This window comes from Lactuca serriola, chromosome 2 (assembly GCF_051521515.1).
Source record: "Lactuca serriola cultivar US96UC23 chromosome 2, Lser_US96UC23_V15, whole genome shotgun sequence".
NCBI classification, from domain to species: Eukaryota; Viridiplantae; Streptophyta; class Magnoliopsida; order Asterales; family Asteraceae; genus Lactuca; species Lactuca serriola.
The window spans coordinates 17,492,045-17,514,600 of NC_136409.1; the positions used below are offsets into that span (position 1 = coordinate 17,492,045).

Consider the following 22,556-nt stretch of genomic DNA (forward strand, 5'->3'; position numbering starts at 1 on the left):
GAGGAGGAGAGTACCTAAGTCTTGAATTCCACGACTATCTCAAAGAGTGTGGAATAGTTTCACAATTGACGCCACCTAGGACACCGCAGTTGAATGGTGTGGCAGAAAGGCGTAATCGAACCTTGTTAGACATGGTCCGCTCAATGATGAGTCGTGCTTCACTACCTATCTCGTTCTGGGGGTATGCCTTAGAGACTGTCGCCCATATCCTTAACCGAGTCCCTACTAAGAAGGTTGCCAAAACACCTCACGGAATGTGGACAGGGAAAGCTCCCTCATTAGCACATATCAAGGTTTGGGGTTGTGAGGCTTTCGTAAGACGAGATACTCACGACAAGCTCGAACCTCGTAGTCAGCGATATATTTTCATCGGCTACCCGCAGAAATCCTTTGGATATCTCTTCTATAGACCGAAGGACAATGTTGTCTTCGTTGCAAGGAGAGGATTTTCCGAGAATGAGAACTCAGAAGCCAAGGAGACAGTGGGAGGCAAATCGAGCTTGAAGAAATTCAAGAATCGATTGATGAAGGAACCTCTACCGCTGGCACTCAACCCGAGGAGGAAACTCCGGTTGAACCGATTGACGAGTCCTTACCTCTTAGACGTTCCGAAAGAGTTAGAGTTCAACCCCAGTTTTATGGTTTTCATATTACTACCGAAGGGGACACGTATATTAGTGATGGTACACTAATAAATCTAGATGAACCTAATAGCTATAAGGAAGCCATGGCAGGCCTGGAGTCTGCAAAATGGAAAGAGGCAATGGACAGCGGGATCCAATCCATGTATGACAACCAAGTTTGGAATTTGGTTGATAATGTGCCCGGACGTAAGACCGTTGGGTGAAAGTGGATTTTCAAGAAGAAGACCGACATGGATGGAAACGTACATACATATAAGGTGCGATTGGTTGCGAAGGGCTTTACTCAAACTCCCGAAGTTGACTATGATGAGACCTTCTCACCATTTGCGAAGATAAAGTCTATTAGAGTGATGCTAGTAATTGCCGCATTTCATGATTATGAGATTTGGAAAATGGATGTCAAGACCGCTTTCCTTAGTGGGAAGTTGGCTGAGGATGTTTACATGGCTCAGCCAGAGGGTTTTGTTGATCCGAAGCATCCCAATAGAGTGTGTAACCTTGAGAAGTCCATTTATGGACTTAAGCAAGCGTCTCGCAGATGAAATCTTTTCTTCGATGAGAAAGTCAAAGAGTTTGGATTTGTATGAAGCGAAGATGAATCATGTGTGTATGTCAAAGCCAGTGGGAGTATAGTAAGCTTCCTTGTTCTGTATGACGATGACATACTACTCATAGGAAACGACGTCCCGACACTGAAGGAGGTCAAGTCCTGGCTCGGGAAGTGCTTCACTATGAAGGACCTCGGAGAGGCTTCCTATATTTTGGCAATAAGGATAGTGAGAGAACGAAGTAAGAGACTAATAGGACTTAGTCAGAACATTTACTTAGATAAAGTACTAAAACGTTTTAGTATGGAAAATTCGAAGAAAGGAGAATTACCGATACAAAGTAATGCCAAGTTGAGTAAGACTCAAAGTCCGAGTACTGAAGATGAAATAGCAGAAATGAGCCCAGTCCCATACGCTTCCGTAGTTGGGTCAATCATGTATGTTATGAATTGTACTTGCCCTGATGTAGCCTTTGCTTTGAGCATGGTTAGTAGATATCAAGGGAATCCTGGCAGAGACCATTGGATTGCGGTCAAGAATATCCTTAAGTACCTTCGGAGGACCAAGGAATGGTTTTTAGTCCTCGGAGGGAGTGATGACTTGAAGGTGCGAGGGTATAGTGACGCCAGTTTTCAGACCGACAGGGACAACTAACGTTCTCAGTCGGGCTGGGTCTTTACCCTAAATGGAGGAGTAGTAACTTGGAAAAGTTCCAAGCAGGAAACCGTAGCTGATTCAACGTGCGAATCAGAGTACATTGCAGCGAGCGAAGCGTCGAAGGAGGCAATATGGTTGAAGAAATTCATTGGTGATCTTGGAGTTGTGCCTGCCATAAAGGAGCCTACGAAAATTTTCTGTGATAATGAAGGAGCGGTTGCCTTGACCAAGGAACCAAGGGATCATGGTAGATCTCGTCATATCGACAGAAAATATCACTTTATTAGACATCGAGTAGAAGAAGGAAAACTCGTGGTTAAGAGGATATCATCAGAAGATAACCCAGCAGATCCGGTTACGAAGGTACTGAGCAGGGTTAAGCTCTTGCAGCATGCTAGGAGTATTGGGCTGAAGGATGATATTAGTTTAGATTAGATAGTATTAGAAACATGTAATAGATAAATGTAATTAACATTTGATGATTAAATATAGGAGTATTATTTATGAGTAATGTTACTATCTTATGTTAATTGTTTAGCTATTGTTTCACTTTGCATGTTTTGACTTCCAGAGTAATTGAGTTTATTAAGAATAATTGAATTATTCAAACAATCCACAATCGTTCATATGTTGGAAGTAGGTATGAATGAAGATTGTCATGAATTGGTGTGTAGATTTTCTAAATGGTATTAGACATATCAAAAGTTTGCTGCAACGTTTATGAGTGCTTATGAACTAGTTTTGAGCATTGGAACAAACCCCCGCTTGCTGGAATCACCTTATGGAATGTGATAAAAAGGGTGATCGCAAGACGATAATATCATATGGTCTTAAAACCTAGATATATGGTTTGTTATTTGTTAATTGGTTGTACATTGATAATGCAAAACCGCATCAGTAATTTGATGTTATAAAACGCATTGTTGTGTATAGTTGATTAATGAGTAAGTAAATGCATATAAGTCGAAGTTTATCTGTTACTTTTATCCTAAGAGGGTAAAAGCGATATCTCGGCCGCTCGATGATTTGATTTGACTTATGTGCCGAGCCCGGTCAGAACTAAATTGATGTGTTCGATTAAGTTCTATGTCGAATAAATCTGAGATCGAGAAACCAACTGCTGGACAATTGGTTCCATAGAATTGTCCGCATGATAATTAAACCGAGGACTGTACGATCCCTTATCTAAAGGACAAATTGATAAGATCAGAGTTTGACAGCGTCTTTGAGAGCTACGATTGCTAATCGGATTATACTTGTGTATATAGTTACTAGACTTATCCAAGTGGGAGACTGTTGGAATAGTGTCTAAGGCTGCAACTATATTAGGCAAGTATTTGACCCGATTGTGCATGGTCCTTTTGGGTTGCCTTCACCATAGCAACTTGACAGGATGATTTATAATGAGAGAAGAAATATTATTAATATATTATGAGTACAATATAAGGAATAATAATACTGTTATTTGATTAATATAAGTCATAAATTAATTAGGAATTAATTTGGTGACTTAAAGAGATTAATTAAATAAAAGGGCATAAACTGTCAATTGTATGATAGTTGTACTTTGGGCTGTAATCCCTTATGGATAAGGGGTGGACGGTTTTGGGGCTTTGGATAGACCTAGAAATCGTCCAATGCTTATCATTAGGGAGATTGGATTGCTTAGGGCCTAAGTTATCCAATTAGGGTTTAAGGGTGAAACCCTAGGAGCCTCACTAGTATAAATAGGCCCTTAAGGTCAAGGAAATCGACATTCATGCTTTTGAAGAAACCCTGGCCGACTTCCTCCTCTCTCCTCTCTCTCTAATCATCCTCTTGCTAAGTTGGTGTTTGTAAGCCATTAGAGGAGTGACAATTGTGACTCTATGCTCCAAGGACAAGAAGATTCAAGCAAGATACTTAAGGTAATCTTCTAGATCTGTTTTTCTTATGTTATTATATTAAATCTATTTTTCAAAGTCTTGGATACATTGCATGTTCAATTAGAGAAACCTAGATCCAAGCATTAGGGTTTGTATGTTCACATAGGAATGTTCTTATGGCTCAAACCCATCAGATTAGCCCTTGGAAAATGGACGTCCCAATTGGCTTATCCTTCAGATATGGGATCTAGAAGGGGTGTCATGGAATAAAGGTGCAAAATTTATGACCATGAAACCCCATGCAAGCTTTAAAGTGTTTTTATGACCTTTTAGTCCCCAAAAGGCCATGCATGGAAGGAATTCTTGAGACTTTACATGTTCAAATGATGCTTAAGGTCTAGATATATGTTAGTATGGTTTACCTTCGAGTATTATGGCTTTTTGGACAAAGATCTATGTCCTAAAGAACTACGGTTTTAGGTAAACCCATTAAGAAGGACAAGTAGCGGGTAAAGTTGGAAACTTTACCCTTAAGAAGGCTCTTTTAGTATGTAGACGGAGTATGTAGCTTTGATCTAGAGAGTAGAGGCTTAATCTGTTAAGATGACCCGAACAGACTATGGGACTCATCGAGTCCATAGAGGAACTCGACGAATTGGGTCATAATGTCCCGATCCAGTTTCGGGTAGAACTCGAGGAATCTATACAGGACTTGACGAGTTGATTCTCCAAATCACGAATATGAGTTGCTAGGGAACTTGGCGAGTCATGGGGTGACTTGATGAGTTGGATTGCGATTTCAGGATTCTTATTTATAGAACTCGTCGAGTTGAGTCAACTCGGGGTGTTGACTTTGACTTTGACCAAGAGTTGACTTTGACGTTAACCAGGGTAAAATGGTCATTTTACCCTTAAAAGGATTATCAGTCCTTGACTAAGTATTATGTTGGTAATGATTGCTCAGGGAGTCGAGAGATCAGCAGTTTGGAGATCTGCCAGCTAGCAGCGAGAGGTTTATTCTCAAGATTCTGCAGTCAACTTGTGTGGATTTAGATCCGATGTTGGGGTTGGCCCGATGTAGTTTATATGTTTCCGGATTTCAGTCTGATGTCGGGCGAGGCCCGAGGAAGGTTATTACATATGTTTCCGAACTACAGTTTGATGTCGGGTGGTACCCAAGGAAGGAATGCGTGTTTAGTTATACTTGTTGTCTTTGTGATAATTGTATGTGCCTAGTAGGGAGGTGAGTGTGGGCATGGGTCCATATCTTATCACTAGCTGAGTGTGGACGGGGTTCCATATCTCATTATTAGCAGAGTAGTGGCAGGGCCCAAGATAGGCGGGGCCTTGAGACTAGCAGTTATAGTGTTGTGTTTGTCGGTTATGTACTAGCATGATTATATGTTATTGTTCGTATGTGTATAGCGGCGGGGCCCAAAGAAAGGCAGGGCCTAGTAGAAATAAATATGTATACCGAGCGAGGCTCGATTCCAGGCGGGGCCTGATGTCGGATTCGTCCGATGCTGGGTGGGGCCCGATGTAGCAGGCTAGGCCCAATGTATGTGATTATGTGATTATATGTATGGTATGTGGTAACTTAGGGAGACTCACTAAGCTTCGTCCTTACGGTTTTTAGTTTTGGTTTCAGGTACTTCCAGTAGCAAGGGTAAGAACTCGGGACGACTACAGTGCACACACCCTTGTTTAGCCTGGTATGTTTTTACTCTGATATGTTTTAACAGATGTTTATAATATTTTGATATACATGACTTATGATTTTTATGTGATGAGTTGTAGCTATGGTTTTATTAATGATCTAAAAATGACATTTTTGGTCCGTATTTTAGGATGTTTCAAGTTGGTATCAGAGCCTTGGTTTGAGGGATTTGGGTGCATTCTCTGGTGTGTCTGAACTCAAACTAAGGAATTGGTATAGAAATTTTCAAAAGAAAATCATTTTTATAAAAAGAACTTTGAAAAGAGAAAAGAATTTTGAAAGGAGAAAAGGGTGTGGTGCATGCAATTAGCCGAGCTCAAGTAAGTACTCCCAAATTACCCATATAAGTTTATATTATGATATGTTTATGAGAACTGCATGCCAGATTAGGGATAATGATATAGGAAGGATGCCTTATGTGTCTATTATATGTGTATCAGCTTTATGAAGTGCATGCTAGTACAGATTAGTCAATGATGTGATGGCCTGATTAGGATATTCTTGATTATGTGTACTGAATGCTCGAATGCTGCTTGCTTTGTGCTTTTTGGAGTCATAGTTATCTTTTACTAACTAGTAAACGAATATGTTAAGTAATATATTAAGAGGACTAAATAATTTCAAAAGGTTAGGTCTAGCTCTATATCGCAACTCTTGTCTGAGTGAAACCGTTATAGAGTATGATCTCTTATTCGAAGAATTATCTAGTCTTAGTGATATGTAATGGTATTTGCGAGCTAGTTATGGGGAGATGGTAGGGACTTCTTATGCAGCTGATGGCGGAGACTAGGTTGGTGATTACTCTAGGGCAAGCCTAGGAAGAGTTTAGTGCTGGGAGCAGTAGTAGTGAAAAGGAACTTGGTGGAGTCGAGGCAATCCTTGAGGAAAGTATGGATAGATATGGAAGGTAGTATGGGCCCGTACTACTGAAAGTAGAGGATTTGTACTCGAATCAAGGAGGGTTGAGATAAAACCAGGAAACTTGTAGTATGTGTGTGATCCCTCGATAGCGATGAGTATTCTGGTGGTTTATATGTTATGTTGCAGCATGGTGATGCTACGTGGTAGACCAGTGGTCAGTTTAGGTGCCGGTGAGAGATTAGCCTCGAGCTCTGAAGTCGGGCAGCTTGATGAGCAGACGAGAGAGTTTGTTTCAGCTGAGATTACACGTAGTATTTTAGACTAGACTCCAGTGATCTTTGGTACGGTCAAGGAGGGCATTATGGAGATTTTGGACGAGAGATTAGGTTCGTTCCATACTGAGATGGCGGCCATGATGGGGGTGTGCACGTTGACGTTCAGGGATTTTAGAGCCTATGGAGCTCCAGACTATCATGTGGCCAAGGACCCTATTGCTAGCAGTAGGTGGTTGGTAGATTTAGCCAACGCCTTCCGTTCTAGTCGATGTCCCGAGGGGGAAAACGTCAGACTCGTCTCGTATCTTCTAAAGGAAAGAAGGCGTGATTGGTAGGAGGAGGTTGGATATGCTATGGGATCTGATGCCGCGTTGGATGCAATGACATAGAGTGACTTCTCGGCCAGGTTCAGGGCCGATTTTGCACCAATTATTGAGGTGCAACAGTTAGCACAGGAGTTCCAGGACCTCTAGCAGACTAAAGAGACAGTGACGGAGATCACCACCAAATTCAGGGAGAGAGCCGTTTTTGTTCCACAGTATGTGATGGACGAGGAGATGAAGAAGGTGTTGGATTAGTGTCTAAATCCATAACTATATTTGATATGTACTTGACCCAGTTGTGCATGGTCCATTTGGGTTGCCTTCATCAAAGCAACTTGACAAGGTAATTTGAGAAGAGAGAGAGGATATTATGGTTTATTAATATATTATAAGAATAATATATTAAAGGATAAATCATATTTATTTAATTAGTATTGGTCATAAATTAATTAGGGATTAATTTGGTGACTAAAAGAGATTAATTAAATAAAGGGGCATAAACTGTCAAATGTGTGATAGTTGAGTTTTGGGTTGGGAAACAAAAGGACTAAGGGGAAACGAAATTATGATGAAAGATCAACATATTTTCGTCCAAGGGCCTTATTCCAAAAGGTTCCTTGGGCTGCTTGGTGGCTAAGCTGTCCATTAGGGTTTAAACTGAAACCCTAGCAGCCTGAACTATAAATAAGACCCCAAGGCTCTAATTTTTGGCCACTTGCTTCCAAGAGAAACCCTAGGGCCGAAAATTAGCATCCTCCCTCCTCTTTCAAAGTTGCCTTCTTGTTTGTGGTGTTTGTAATTCTCTAGAGGAGTTACAATTGTGACTCTAAGCTTAAAAGAAGAAGATTCAAGCCAGTATTTAAAGAGGTAAACATCTACATCTGATTTAATTAGCTGATTTCGAAATTATGTATGCTAGATTAGGGTTTGCAAGTCTTGGATTCATTGCATGTACAATAGAGAAACCTAGATCCAAGCATTAGGGTTTGTATGAGACAAAAGGATTGTTCTTATGCCTAAAATCCATCAGTGGTATCAGAGCCTTGATTAGTTTCTGTTGTATGTGATGCTATGATTGATTATTAGCTGAAAAACATTTTCTGGCTCTTTGTTCAAACTGACTCGGCGAGTCACTTCATGGACTCGGCAAGTCATCCCTACTCGGCGAGTCCAGTGAGTGACTCGGCGAGTCGGAGCGTCAGACAGAGGGATTTTCGGATTTTCTTGTTGTTTTGCTGAAGGATAATTACCTTATATGTTTTTTAACTGATAAGATTCGATTTTTATTGTTATTGAAAGATTATCCTTGCCAAAATACAAGATAATTACCAATTGATTAGATAATAAATTCCTTATATGATTAAAATTGATTATTTGAATTAATTGGGTAACTTATCTTGCAAGAAATTGAATTTGGACAAATATAGATAATCACTAAATTAATTGTTTGATTTATATTATTTGTTATTTGATCCCTTGTGTTTTGAAAGGTTCAAAACTTGCCCTCAAGTTTTGAAATTTAAATTCTTTGATTAAGATTTTAATTATTGAAAAGTTTTAAATTTCAATCCTTAGATTTTTACAAGTTTAAAAAACAACCTTATGCTTTATTTATTATAAGATTAATATATATATATATATATATATATATATATATATATATATATATATATATATATATATATATATATATATATATATATATATATATATATGTATAAGAATAAGCTAGTCTTATCGCTAGTAGGCCTCATTCACGAAGCCTGTCTATAAGGTGGGTATAAGGTGGTTGCCTATAAAATGGCGCTTAATGGGTGTACACTCACACCCTCCGCTTCCTTGATTGGTGGAGGGTCGTTAGCCAAACGGATATGATAGGGCACTTAATACCTCATTGTAAGTATAATGAATATTGCAAAGTGACTAACGTATTTTTACAAATTCCCAATCTTAGTTACTTTAGGGTAAAATATGAAAATGATGTTATTCCATGGAATTACACTTTTTACCCTTGTCAAACGTTAGTGGAGCGTGTGTGGTTAACCAGTTCATTAATTTAGGATTGACATTGGTGGAAAAGGGTGGCTTAATGTTTGTTATAGATCAATTCAGCGTGCGTGGCTAACCGACACATTGATTAGGTGATAGAGACACTGAGTGCACCATGTTGATTCGCATGGTTATTCACAACTTGTTTACGATCCTCGGCATCCCAGTCGCAAATTTGAAGAACATATCGACATTTAAACATGCCATTGAAAAGTTCAATAAATCTCAAAGATCTAGGAGTTTTCAAATACATTTAAAACTTGATCTCTTTTTCATTTTTCATGGTGAAAATTAGTGAATCATCATTCGCTTACCTTCAAATTATTTACTTTTAGAGTACGACATCCCTTTCTAAGTTGTAAATAATGTTGTTGGATCCTAGCCCTAGTTTCTCATTTGGGTGTTTAATTGGGGATTCAATTCTAATCAAACTTTATTCCTTTGTATTTTCAGATGTCTAACGCAAATGCAAACAACAATGCTCCTGATGAGAAGCTTGAAAATATCAATCCAGAAGAATATGTCCTTGACAAGAAGCTTGAAAAGATCAATCCAGAAGTCGCTACTCACGAAGAGTAGTCTGTCTTTGACGCCCACGAGATGCAATAAAAGTTCATTGCATTATGCTGGCCACGATGAATCTTGAACTCCAAAAGCCCTATGAGGAAATGTATCCATATGAAATCCATCAAGATTTGCTGGAGAGGTACCACCAAAGCGCAAGGCAGGAGCGCTACGAGATCATCACCAACATGATCACCGCTAAGATAGGGAGTGGAGAGTCCCTAACCTCGCATTTGCAAAAGATGCAGAGGTATGTTGATCATCTTCACAAGTTAAATGTTAACTTTGGGGAAGATTTGGCTATCGGCATCATTCTCCACTCCTTGCCCTCGTGCTACAACCAATTTAGGATGACCTACCATATGAATAAAGAAGAGGTGACCTTCAGCAAACTCCAAGGTCTCCTAAGGACTACTGAGAGCAACTTCAAGGACAAATCTGTTGCATCATCCTCTACTTTGGCTGCTCCCATGTTCACAATTGGTCAATGAAAGGGTAAGAACAAGAAGGCTCCATGTAAGAGCCACCAAAAGGGTAAGCCCCATGATGGTTCCTCTTTTAGTTGAGCCAAAGCTAGTTCAGTCAAACCCCAAAGAAGCAGACTGCTACTACTGCCACGAGAAGGGCCACTGGAAACGAAGTTGCCCTAGCTATCTGCAAGACATAAAGGATGGGAAGATAAATCCCACCTTTGCAGGTATGTATTCTATAAAATTTAACAACTCATCACTTGCTACTTCATGGGTTCTTGATACAGGATGTGGTTTCCACATTTGTTCCGATTTGCAGGGCCTAAGAAGAAGTAGGGAGGTGGAACACGGGAAGATAAACTTGATTATGGGAAACAGAAGATCGTCGCCTGTGACCAGAGTAGGAGTTTATTCTTTAGTTTTGAGTAATGGATTAGGGTTAGATTTATATAATTGTTGCTATTCGCTGGATATGGCAAGAAACATCATTTCATTTCATGGATTGTTTAGACAAGGTTTCAGATACTCATTTGATAGTAGTAATGGTTCTATTAATGTTTATTTGAATGGTGTCTTTTATTTCAATGCATTACCTTGTAATCGGATTTAGGAATCTGTGTTGGTTGTTGATAATTTAGGAAATAATGTGTTGAATATTGATTCGTCGAATAGTCTAGACAAATCATGCTTGTGGTATTGTCGCCTTGGCCATGTCAACAAGAAATGCATAGCCCAACTCCAAAAGGATGGAGTGTTGGAATCATTCGACCTTAGGGACGATGATGTGTGTGAATCTTGTTTACTTGGGAAGATGACCAAGTCACCCTTTACTGGCACTTGTGATAGGGGTGAGGGTCTATTGGATCTCATACACACCGATGTGTGTGGGCCCTTTAGATCCACCACAAGGGATGTTTGCCACTTCTACGTGACTTGTACAAATGATTATAGCAGATATGGATATATCTTATAACGCCCTGATTCTCAGGCTTTGTTTTAAATAAGATTTTCGGGTTAGGGCCTACTCGACGAGTTAGGTTTCCCTACTCGTCGAGTAGCAGCGGGGTGGGATCGCGAGTTAAATGACCTACTCGATGAGTCCATATTGGGACTCGACGAGTAGGAGCTAGCAGATGAAACCCTAAATCCCCTGGTTTTGCACCCTATTTAAAGAAACCTTAGCCTCCCTTGGGCCTCTTTACAGTTATAGTCAGTCCTTGAGAACCCTAATACGTGTGTGTATGCCCTTTTGTGTGTTTGAAGCTTGAAAAGAGGATCTTTGGAGGGAGAAGGCTTGGAGGAGAAGGAGATTGGAGCAAGTAGAGTGTGGGAATCAACACTTATCTTAGTTATCATCTTCTAGAGGTACCCAAATCGCCGTTTTCCTTGTAGATCTCTTTCATTGGTTGAGTTTTAGGGTTTTTGTGGAATATTAAGTTGGTAAGATGAGCTATGGGCTAGATCTGAGGTTGTAACTTCAGATCCGGACCTTCCTTGGATTCTAGAAGCATAAAGATACTTTTTTGGTCGTGATTGGGGTCCCTCTTGAGCATGAAACTCCATTAAGAACTTAAAATAGGCATTTAGAGCCTTCATAGCCATGCATGCACGTAAAGTTTGCAACTTTATGTAATAAGCATGCCCTAGAAGCTTGGATCTGTGATTTGGAGCTGCTGCATGGCTCAAAACAAGTATGTATGGAAAAAGGACTGAATGGAGTCGGCGAGTTGCAAGGTTGACTCGGCGAGTCACATGAAGATGGCCATGAACTCGACGAGTTGGATGAACAACTCGGCGATTCCGATGAAGATTGCGATAAGACTAGACGAGTTGAAGAACAACCTGGCGAGTTTGATGAGTTTTCTCCAGGATATGTATGCGTGGGTATCCATCGAGTTGCAAGGAGAAAACTCGACGGGTGGCCTTAAAGTTTGATCGAGAATCGAAGGAACTCGACGAGTCTCCCTGATGACTCGGCGAGTTGGAATGTGCTTCTAGGAACTCGGCGAGTAGCCGAGGGTACTCGGCGAGTTGAGGTCAACATGGACTGTTGACCTTGACTAAGGACTTTGACTTGACCATAGGTTGAATGGTGGGTACCTTATAAGGTTAAGGACTTATGAGTATATTGTACTATGATAATAGGTGGTGGAGCCTATGTCAAGTAATCCGAGAGTTGGAGTTTACCTTTCGAGTCGACATCTGCGAGGTGAGTTAACGTCACTGTATCAAAACGGTCTAAGGCACCAACGCCGACCCTTTAGTTGTTATGGTTATGATATTACGTATACGATTATGATCTGATAGATTGAAATCAACATAGACAGTATGTTATGTTTTATGATCCTTAGGGATTGGTATGTTAGTGGCCTGCTGGGCCTGTGCTCTAGTTATGAGAGATCGCTATAATTGATGATCCGTAAGGTGAATATGTTTGATGTCTGTACATGACAATATATGTTAGTTATGTGCACATGTTTATTTGTTTGTTGGTTGGGTTGAGGCGATCATGCTTTGTGCTGAAGGCCAAAATACCATATGAGTGGGCCGGGGAGACTGTAGGCCCACGTTATTATTATTATTACTATTATTATTATTATTATTATTATTATTATTATTATTATTATTATTATTATTATTATATTTGTGTAAATAATTGGTTTTGATGCATCATTTTAATCCCTTCAATTATTAAACATAAATATATTTAATTAAAATTTTATAACATACATAGGTGCATATATATATTAAACAAATCACATATATATTTTCGTAAATGTCATATGCAATTCTTGTCATAGTAATATGGATAAATTACTTTCATATGAATAACATATCATGATAAGTCATCATAATTACATATCAAATGTTAAATTATGTTGTCTTTTAAATATTATATTGTAAATATGTTGTGTAGGATTACCTAACAAAAAATAATAGAAAATAAGCATAATCAAAATAGAAAAATTACAATAAAATAAATAAGAACATTGGGTGGTTGAATATATAAATAAAAATGTTACATAAATATACGTTTAAATCAAAAGAAAAAAACTAACATTCGTCTACTTTGCTTAAAAAAAAAAACCTATATCTATTTTCGGAATCTTATTTCTTTATTGAACACTATTCAACCATAGAAACTTGATGACAATTCTTCACTAACCTGCAATCAAAATGTTTTTCTTGAAAAGGAAGAATGAGAAAGATATTCCAAGCAAAACATTGATGTTTGAAGAGTCACATTCAAGATTGAGTAATACATACATATCACATATAAAGATCAAATGAGAAAAGTTTGTTGCGATTATGGATTAAATTCATAATAGACTAAAATACATTTCTATTATGGTGTAGAAGTTAAGTAGTATTTATGGATAAAACTAATTAAAACAAAAGTGCATTGCTATTATTGTGTAAAAGTTTAGTATGTTGTTATTATTAATAAAATTGATTAGAAACAAAAGTACGTTGCTATTATTGTTTAAAAGCTAGGTAGTTTGTTATGATTATGGATTAAATTGATAATAAACAAAAGTACATTACTATTATGGTTTAAAAGTTAAGTAGTATGTTGTTATTATAGATTAAATTGACAATTAACAAAAATATAATGCTATTATAGTTTAAAAGTTAAGTATATTGCTATCATTATAAACTATAATAATACATTGTTATAATAAACTCAAGTACATTGCTATTATGGTTTAAGTATTGACTTGTGTCACCATTTTTTTGGTTATTAGGTTGCATGTAGAAGTTTCTACCATGCGACAAATGCAAGAATAAGTGGTAGAATAAATGGAACCGATGGTGAGGATGATGAATGTGACGCCAAATCAAGGACGTGATCCCCGCTCGTAGTCCACCTGATGATGATGTATAAGTATTATAGACCAAATGGTATTGTTTGTTAATTTTTAGTTGATATGAATGTTGTGACAATGAAACAATGGAATGTGTCAAATTTGGTATTTCGAGCATGTTTTGTGTATTTTAAAATTTAATTGTAATGTTGTTAGGTTTGTGTTTAAATATGTTGCATATGTGTTAGGTTTGTGTTTGAATATGTTGCATATTTGACAACAACAAAAAAATGAAATATTTTATATTTTATAATAATTATTTAAAATAATACGCCATATACCTATAGAACACCGACAAAAAAGTCGTTGGTAAATATGGCTATCAGTAATCAAGTCAATGTTAGTCAATGCAGTTCCGTCGGTAATACGTAGAAGATCCATTGCAATTTTGTAGCTACAATAATCGGCAGGTATTCTGTAGGTATTCCGTCAGTAAATTACCTACGGAAAATACCGTCGGTATTCCGTAGATAATCGGTCGCAAATCCATAGGTATCTCTTTATACCTATGGATTGTGCAGCAACTATTTTTTGATTTTCTAGTAGTGTGCATATACAAAAGGAATATCCATAATAATCAAAAATTTACACGTAATATTTTAAATATCGGAAATAGCATTTCACCTAAATTTCATAACTTTATGCTCTTTAAAACGAATGGTCTGCCTAACTATCTTTACCTAAACTATGAAAAATATGGATTACTACTGAAATTCGATTTAATAACAAACCAAATTAGTTCCATATAAGGCTGAACGTGGCTAGAAACCAAACATACGTTGGTGACATTAATAACTTGTTTGGCCACGTCTTCCGCATGGATGCAAGTACACGAACTGAAGTCTCAAGATGAAAAAAATGTATAGGAGAGAAAAGATAAATATATTCTTGTTTCAATGTTATTTGTTACACTACATTGTCTCATAGCTATTCCTGAAGGATGAGAATTGAAAAAAAAAACAACAGAACTTCATCTTCACAAAAGAGAAACTGATGCAAATAACTCAGAACTTAATTGTAGCTGGAAATGGCTTTCCTTTCTCCAAGAAACCAAGTTCTTCATAATTTTTTACAGTGTCAACTATGGTCTCTTCCAATGGTCTATAACTCCATCCCAAATTAATCAACTTTTTCGAACTGAGCAGCGCACGACCACTTTTCTCTGTAAAACTGTCAATACAATGATCAAATTTAAATACATCAATATAATTGATAAACATGTCCCACACCATCCTGCCCTAAAGACATCATTGTGGCCTGTTAGTTAGTGTTGGAAATGTAATCTAGACTTATGGTTATTTTAGTATTTTTAACAAGTAATTAATGCAGTTAGGAAGTCAGTAACCGTTATATTGGTGATCAAAAGTCACAATGGTTCACTAAACATTGTGATGATTAGTTCGTATATATATGTGTATGAATTGTATTTGTAAAAGTAGCTTATTCTTGATCAATAAAGGCTATATTTAGTGCACATATGAATATCTCTCTTCTCTGATACATAATGTTCATGTTATTGCTTTAATTCAATGTTTCTTGGGGTTAATTCCAACAGTTAGATGAAAGAACAATCGAGTGCTTTCAAAGAGACCAATTTACATTGGAATTGATAATTTGATAATTCGATAGTAGCACACTGGCTGTTGAGACTTGAAACCTCATCTGTTTCAGCATAGGCATTGTTCCTGAACAACCAAAACCCTAAGCCCTAAACAAGCATGGAGAGCTAATGGTTCATAACGCAAATCTTAAAAATTATTAGGTGGATTGTGGAACTTACATTTTGGGATAAGTATGGCCAGGAAACATGCTTTCCATCTTTGCAACAAAATCTCTTGTTCTCAGTGAGTATGGAGAACATATGTATCTCCCATTGGACTCAAGATTCTCGTACAATAGTAAAATTGCCTCCGACAAATCACGAACATCTACATATGGACGTTCAGCATTCTGTATTGTGTCCCCTCCGATTCTACCTTCCTCTTGAACCATATGGAAAATTACAAGCGTACATTATTCTTCCATTAAAAAAGTGTATGAAATGGATTTTGAATTTTTTCTGTCAAAGTTTAAAGTTCTTGTTACTTAAATATGAGGGTCAAAGTTATCGTTCTTGTAATACATTTAAACTTGAGTGATGTTTAGTTCTCATATGTTTTTAGGAATTAAGGAATGGAATATGGAATAGAAATGAATCTCGTCAATTGAGATGTTTCCTTGACATGGAGTATAACTCTTTTATACTAAGTATTTCTTAGATATAAATTTTGAAAACAGTTTATTTTATAGAGTTTCATCACATTTTTCAGCCAACAAAAGTGTGACAAATAATGAAACTTTTTTCATATTCCATCCATTTGGATTCCATTCTTTTTAACTGATTCTCATTTCTTCCAAAAACATATTACCAAACAAATGTCCCTCAAATTCCTTTTAACTAATGAATTCGCAATTCAGTTTTACTGTATCCCATCACATCTGTGTACATTTTTCTATATATAATATTAAATCGCCACCAAATTTGGGTTCAATTTGCTACAAATAATACCAATCTCTATAAAATTTGGTTAGATTTTGAATTTGATGTTTGGAAGTTATTCCAACATTTTGGGTACTTGAAAAATCTTGCTTTATAAAAGAATTCATGCAACAAGATGGGCGATCAGAAAAGACGAATAGCAATTCTTGACTGACCTTTCATGTAGCTCAAAAGAAATAAGCTAGTGGCATTTATGATCGACTGCAACATTGGCCCAATGACAAAGGCTGGACAAATTGTTACAACACTTAGATCATCTCGTTTTCCATATTCCAAAGCTTCAACCTCTGCTACTGTCTTCGATATAGCATACCATTGCTGAATAAAAACCACAACGCAAATTACTTTCTTAAAAGTTAATTCCATAGAACTTAAAAGAAAAATGAAGTTTAGGGTATAAGATACTTCAATCGACTTGGCATATTCTATATCTGTCCAGCAGCTTTCATCCATTTCCAGGTCCGAAGGCCACTTGGGATTCACTAAAATAGCAGATCCAGATGAGACCACAACAACCCTTTCCACTTTAGCGTTCAAACATGCATTTAATACGTTTTTTGTTCCTAATATAGCAGGATCAAGTAGTTCCACCTGCCAAGTTTTGGTTGGTTCATTGTCAAAGCTAGAAAAATTAGTTCAAACACCAATCATCGTGACAGATTTCTTAAATCCATTAGTCAAAGGGTTTTTAAAGTAGAACAGAATTCAATTCTCTAATCATTTGCAATCAAGCGTATATATATAAATGTCACCTGGGGATTAGATACAGGACCACCAGGAACAGGGGAGGCAACATGAAGAACCCCAATGCAACCAGCGAAGGCAGCACAAAGATTTTCATATTCTAGCACGTCTGCCTTAAACAGCTTCAACCTCTCTTCAGCATTTTCCAACTTCCTCAGATGACCATTCTTTTTCTCATCACCTTCAGATCAGTTACTTGTCCACTTCAGCAAAATAGACATAGAGATATACTAGAAGATCATATTGTAAGAGATGGGAAGTTAAGAAGTTTATTAGACCAAGAATATGTGTAAATACTAGGCCAACGCTTTACTAGTGCAACATCGTAAATAAAAATCACATCAAACTTCAATAGAGTGATAAAGTCTATTAGAACAGGATTATAAATATGAATTGAGTTCAAAATAGAAAGATGATGAAACAAAACCAGGGAAAAAATATACATGGGTCTCTAACAGTTCCATGAACCATGTAACCTTCCGAAAGCAAAAGCTTCACAACCCATGAAGCAATATAGCCTCCTGCTCCTGTTACACACACCCTCTTCATCTTCTCTCTGTTGTCTTATTTTTCAACTTTCAACTAATACATTAAAGCTTAATTTGTTAAAAGTCATCACCTACTGAAGGTGGGACATAGATTTAAATTTAAATTCAGTGTGGATGGAATATTTGCACATGCCTAAATAAAAAATAAATAAATAAAAAGGGCATGAGCCAAAAATTTTCTAAGAGATACGTGACGAAAGCATTCTCTAAAAGTAAACCAATTAAAAACAATTGAATATAAATTTGAAGTTATCTCATACCCATAAGGCTGAAGGGCCGGGCTCCAATGATTGCCACGTGTGGTGTACAAATAGAAATAGAAAGAAAAAAATAATAAGGAGGTTGAACTAACCGACGATGGAGAGCCTGAATAAACTAATCAGGGCAAATTACAAGATCAAATGCATCACGTATTCACGTACTTATCCACGTAGGATCCAGGCGTCATAATCAGCAAACTTAAAGCCAATCTAAGTAAGCCAAGTAAAATTAAATTGATAACTTGGGCACAAAAGTTGACCTACTCACCGATAAAAAAATTTACGTGTTGATTGTTTTTTTTCCTGAAGCAAAAATGTATAAAGTCTACGGACCACCTCTGCAGCAGAAGAAGTGGACCAAACAGCTGCAGACTGTAATATGAAGCGTGTTTGTTTTTGTTAACTTCTGCAGACTACTGTCAGACATTAAAAAATTAAAATAAATTAATTTAATAAACCGAAAAGAGTTTTTATACACAGAAAAATTAATAATTATAGTCTTAAAACATTGAAGTAAATATCATACAACCAAATTAGTCTTACAATAACATTTTGCAATAAAGTTCATACAACCAAACTTAATAATTCTCATTCGATATTTTGCATCAATTGCTCGACAATTTCATCCCGTAACTGGGTCATATATTTACTGTCCGCTGTAGTACTATGTGTTGGAATCTCATCTTCATCATCGTCAACGACTGCATTGCTATTCCGAACCGAGACATTTGGTTCATCATATCGTGCAAAATACTTATCACGTAGTCCCTCTCTTCTTATACAATTATGAAGCACGAAACATGCAAGGGTAATGTTTCATTGTGTAACAAACGAGAATGGTGTCATCTTCTTTAATATAGGGAATCGTGCCTTCAAGGCACCAAAGTTTTACATGTGCATGGTTAAATTTTTCTTTATTCATTAATGCACGTCTTCGGTAGAAATCTCAAAGTCAATACCTCACATTATGGTACGGTGCCATAAAGCCTCGAATGTTTGCATAGGCGGCATCACAAATATAATATTTATCTGTAAAAAGTAAAAATAAGTAAATAAATAAAAGTCATTTCTTTTTCAAACTAAGATAAACTTACCTGATGGTGCTAACGAGAATGGTGCATGTGGATTTGCTAATGCTTCTGATAATATTCTAGAATCGTGTGCTATCCCTTCCCAACAGGCCACAACATACGTAAACATCCTGTTGAAGTCACATATTGTCAATACGTTTTGGTAGCAATCTCCTTTTCCTCTACTTCTATATAAATCTCGTTTGTGTGTACGAACAACAACATGTATCAAAGTGCCCTCAAGTGCACCAACTGCTCATTTGAATATCCGACGTAGCCTCCTATTATGTCATGTTCAAAAAGCAACATTTTGTCCAACGCTTCATGAAAAAACTTATGAATCGTTTGCTTTGAGTGTTGAAATCTCCGCTTGATAATCACATAATGTTGAATTATGACCGATCATCATAAAAAACATAACCCTCTTCTCCTCAACTGATACATGTTTGATATCCTTTAAAGCGTAGTTTACTCTAAAATGAGCACATAGTCCGACAAATGATTCACGAGACATGTGTAGTCCTTCAACACATTGTAGATGATTACGATGAAGTAACTCTAACGTAAAATCATGTCTCGTCATTTCTGAATCGTTGTCCCGCTCTCATTTGACACCCCTCTTCCAAAAGTAACAGACGTACAAGTACATTAGATTTATAAGAAGTATCTTTTTTTCGTGATCCATTAAGAACCTATTAATTAACACAAGTACCAAAAAACATAACATAAAAGTCAAATGGCAAATAATATAAGATTCAGGTACCAAATAACATAACATAACATAAATCTCAAGTACAAAATAACATAAGATTCAAGTACCAAAAACCATAACAAAAAAGTCAAATACCAAATAACATAAGATTCAAGTACCAAATACTACAAAAAAACATCCAAGTAGCAAATAACCAAAAAAAAACATAACCATATAGTTCCAAAACATGCAATTAAAACCTAAACAACTCAAACATATAAACTTAATGTAACATCCCAGTTTTCAAGAACAAAAGTTTCATTTTGATATAACGATTTAGAAAAAACATCTATAGGAAACAACAACGAGTTATATCATTTCATAAAACCATATCCTAAAATAGTAACAATGTCAGAGTACAATCCCAAGAATATCATAATGCAGAAATCATGTGTGTATGTGTGATGTGCTGTTACCGTGCCAACTCCTTCCCCTTCAAAGAAGAGGTACCTGAAAACAAAACTGAAAAATGTAAGCACAAAGCTTTGTGAGTTCCCTCATCATACCACATACCATACATAATATATGATGCTTAACATATCTGGGAACTAGCTACCCCTTCGGCCCTATCGATTGGTAACATGCCTAGCATATCCGGGTGTAGTGGTGTTGATTATGATGGCATGTGTGGAATTAGAAAGATCTAGTGATTCATCATACAAATTCAAGTACACGAGGAGTAAATAAATCTTTGTAAGCTCTTATTAGATCTAGAAAGATTATACAAATGGGTTTGTATACAATTTCTCTTTCTAGTCTAACACTCCAAATGGACTCTTACATAATGGGAGTCACTCACTTCCTATTTATAGGAAAGACTCAACCCATTTACACATACAAAGAGGAAAGCCTAAACACTACATCCAAGCATGACTTTGCACCCTAACATTCTCCCCCTCAAAGTTAGGATTAGATGTCCGGCTTTAATCTCCAAAGAGCTAGCGCGATCAAGACCAAACTCCTTCTCGAAGTAACACCGGTCTTCAAATCTGCAAATGAATATTCGACAAACCCGAGAAGCTTCGAATACCCATCATTCTCCCCCTTTTTATAATAAAAAAATGATTATAAAACCCACTAAGGATGTGAAGCGCCCGAGGAATAAAGAATACAATACTCCCCCTTGATGTGTACCAAAAATGAATCACCAAAAATCTTGCATGGAAAAACAATCACGAAAAAGCCACAAAAAATTTCCAATTTATGAAAATTTTTGACTTTTTGAGTGCAAGTTGCAAGATTTTTCAAAAACGAGTAGATATTTTCACTTTCTGAAACTTGCAGGGACCCGTTGTGCCAAAAACAGTCAAATATGCGAAACTCTAGCCCATTTGCGAAACCGGGCATAAAGCGTAAATTCGCACAAACTGCAAGGACCAAAACTAAAAATTCTGCATTTTTTCAGCTTTGATTACCCATATGTGAAGTTGGGTATTTATTTCCAAAAATGCGAAACTGCAGGGACTGTTTTCGAAAATTTCTGCATGTTCTTCAATCTTGCGAAGTTGGGCTACTTTTGTCATTTCTTGAAAATATACAGGATCAAATGCGAAACTAATAGCTTTCTTCTTCATTGAATGAATGCTTCGCATATTCATTCTTCGCATGTGAATTTTTGACCTCCATATCACAGATGCGAACCTTTTATTGATTCCATATGCGAATCATGTCACCATTTCCTAACACAATGCGAATGAACATTTCGTTTAACTTCCAAATTGCGAATCGTATTATATCCTTATACCCATCAATTTTTCGCATATTAATCACAATCCAAGTTTCGTTTAAAAAATTTCCAATTCCAAACACAAGCAATATGCGATCCCAAAATTGATTATCACACATTAATGCGAATCCTGTTTGACCGTGAACTAATCCAAAAAAATTCGAACACACTCCAGTTCTTCGACTCCAACCATGCGAACACAGTTTTTCAATCCTTCAACCATTCGAAACCTATCACAAACATCAACAATCGACATCCATTCATTTATCAATCTTTCGATTGTTCGCATTTCATTCCCAATCTAATTTTTCTTCGTCCCCAGATTATCAGAAATTAATATCGATCAAACTCACAGAAGGTAAACTTGCGAACATCATCTTCCAAGTCGATTTGATTCACCAACCGATTCCAAAATCAAATCCAGACTCATAATCATACAAATGCGAATCCAGTCAACATTGACATCGACATGTAAATCCAAAAATCGCAAATCAAGTTCGATTCCCAAATCAATTTCTAAACTGATCCTTTACACATCAACAAACATTCTACTGTTAACTAAAGCTTCAACCACCGATTCTTCACACCTCGATTCCAATTTCACAGTTTGACTTTTTACTTGACCCCGATGAACAACAAAAACATTCAATCAATTCATGTTTTGATGAAATCTACTTTGGATTTTATTTCAATATTCTCAGTCATCAACCATCGCCTTTTACAACAACATTTAGAACTTGATTTTGACTTTCAATCTAATTAAAAATCAACATCTTGATTATAATCGATTTTAGAAATCAAAGGATTTAAAGAAAATCGATTCACAAGATATAAAAATCAGAAATTACTAGTCAATTTTGAGAAACAAAGAAACGAAATCGAAAGTCAAGAACACCGATTACGACGAAAGACATGAATCATGACAATCGATTCAATCATCAACTGATTTAAAGAACTGAGATAACGAGGTTGAAGAATCAAGAGCCATCTTTCAACAGATGAATTGAATGTACAAGTGATATATGCGTATGTATAGTTAAACTGATGAACAGGATTTTTAAGCGAATCGTTCACATATA

General features: G+C 36.8%; 2 protein-coding genes across 2 annotated transcripts in view; both read right to left on the reverse strand.

Moving 5' to 3' along the window:
• Positions 1-14,702: 14,702 nt before the first annotated feature.
• Positions 14,703-17,723, reverse strand: LOC145086011 (cinnamoyl-CoA reductase 1-like). The gene is made up of 6 exons (XM_079023721.1): positions 17,566-17,723; positions 17,131-17,303; positions 16,784-16,969; positions 16,534-16,696; positions 15,620-15,821; positions 14,703-15,009 (listed from the first exon to the last, which is right to left on the reverse strand). Exons 1-6 carry the CDS (start codon positions 17,669-17,671, stop codon positions 14,844-14,846), a joined length of 996 nt encoding a protein of 331 aa, XP_078879847.1. The 5' UTR covers positions 17,672-17,723; the 3' UTR covers positions 14,703-14,843.
• Positions 17,724-18,255: 532 nt separating this feature from the next.
• The window catches only part of LOC145089039 (protein translocase subunit SECA2, chloroplastic-like), a 40,687-nt gene continuing 36,386 nt past the window's right edge, over positions 18,256-22,556 (reverse strand). Inside the window, exons 4-6 of the mRNA XM_079027538.1 lie at positions 19,025-19,131; positions 18,890-18,959; positions 18,256-18,346 (exon numbers count right to left, since the gene is read on the reverse strand). Coding sequence (XP_078883664.1) covers positions 18,256-18,346; positions 18,890-18,959; positions 19,025-19,131 — 268 coding nt within the window. The remainder of the gene's footprint in view (positions 18,347-18,889; positions 18,960-19,024; positions 19,132-22,556) is intronic.

Coding starts and splice junctions, on each gene's coding strand:
- LOC145086011 (XM_079023721.1), bottom strand. CDS start 17,671: ATGAAGAGGGTGTGTGTAACAGGAGCAGGAGGCTATATTGCTTCATGG. Junction 16,697..16,783: donor AATATGCCAAGTCGATTGAA/GTATCTTATACC, acceptor GTTTTTATTCAG/CAATGGTATGCTATATCGAA. Junction 15,822..16,533: donor TCTTTTGAGCTACATGAAAG/GTCAGTCAAGAA, acceptor ATATGGTTCAAG/AGGAAGGTAGAATCGGAGGG.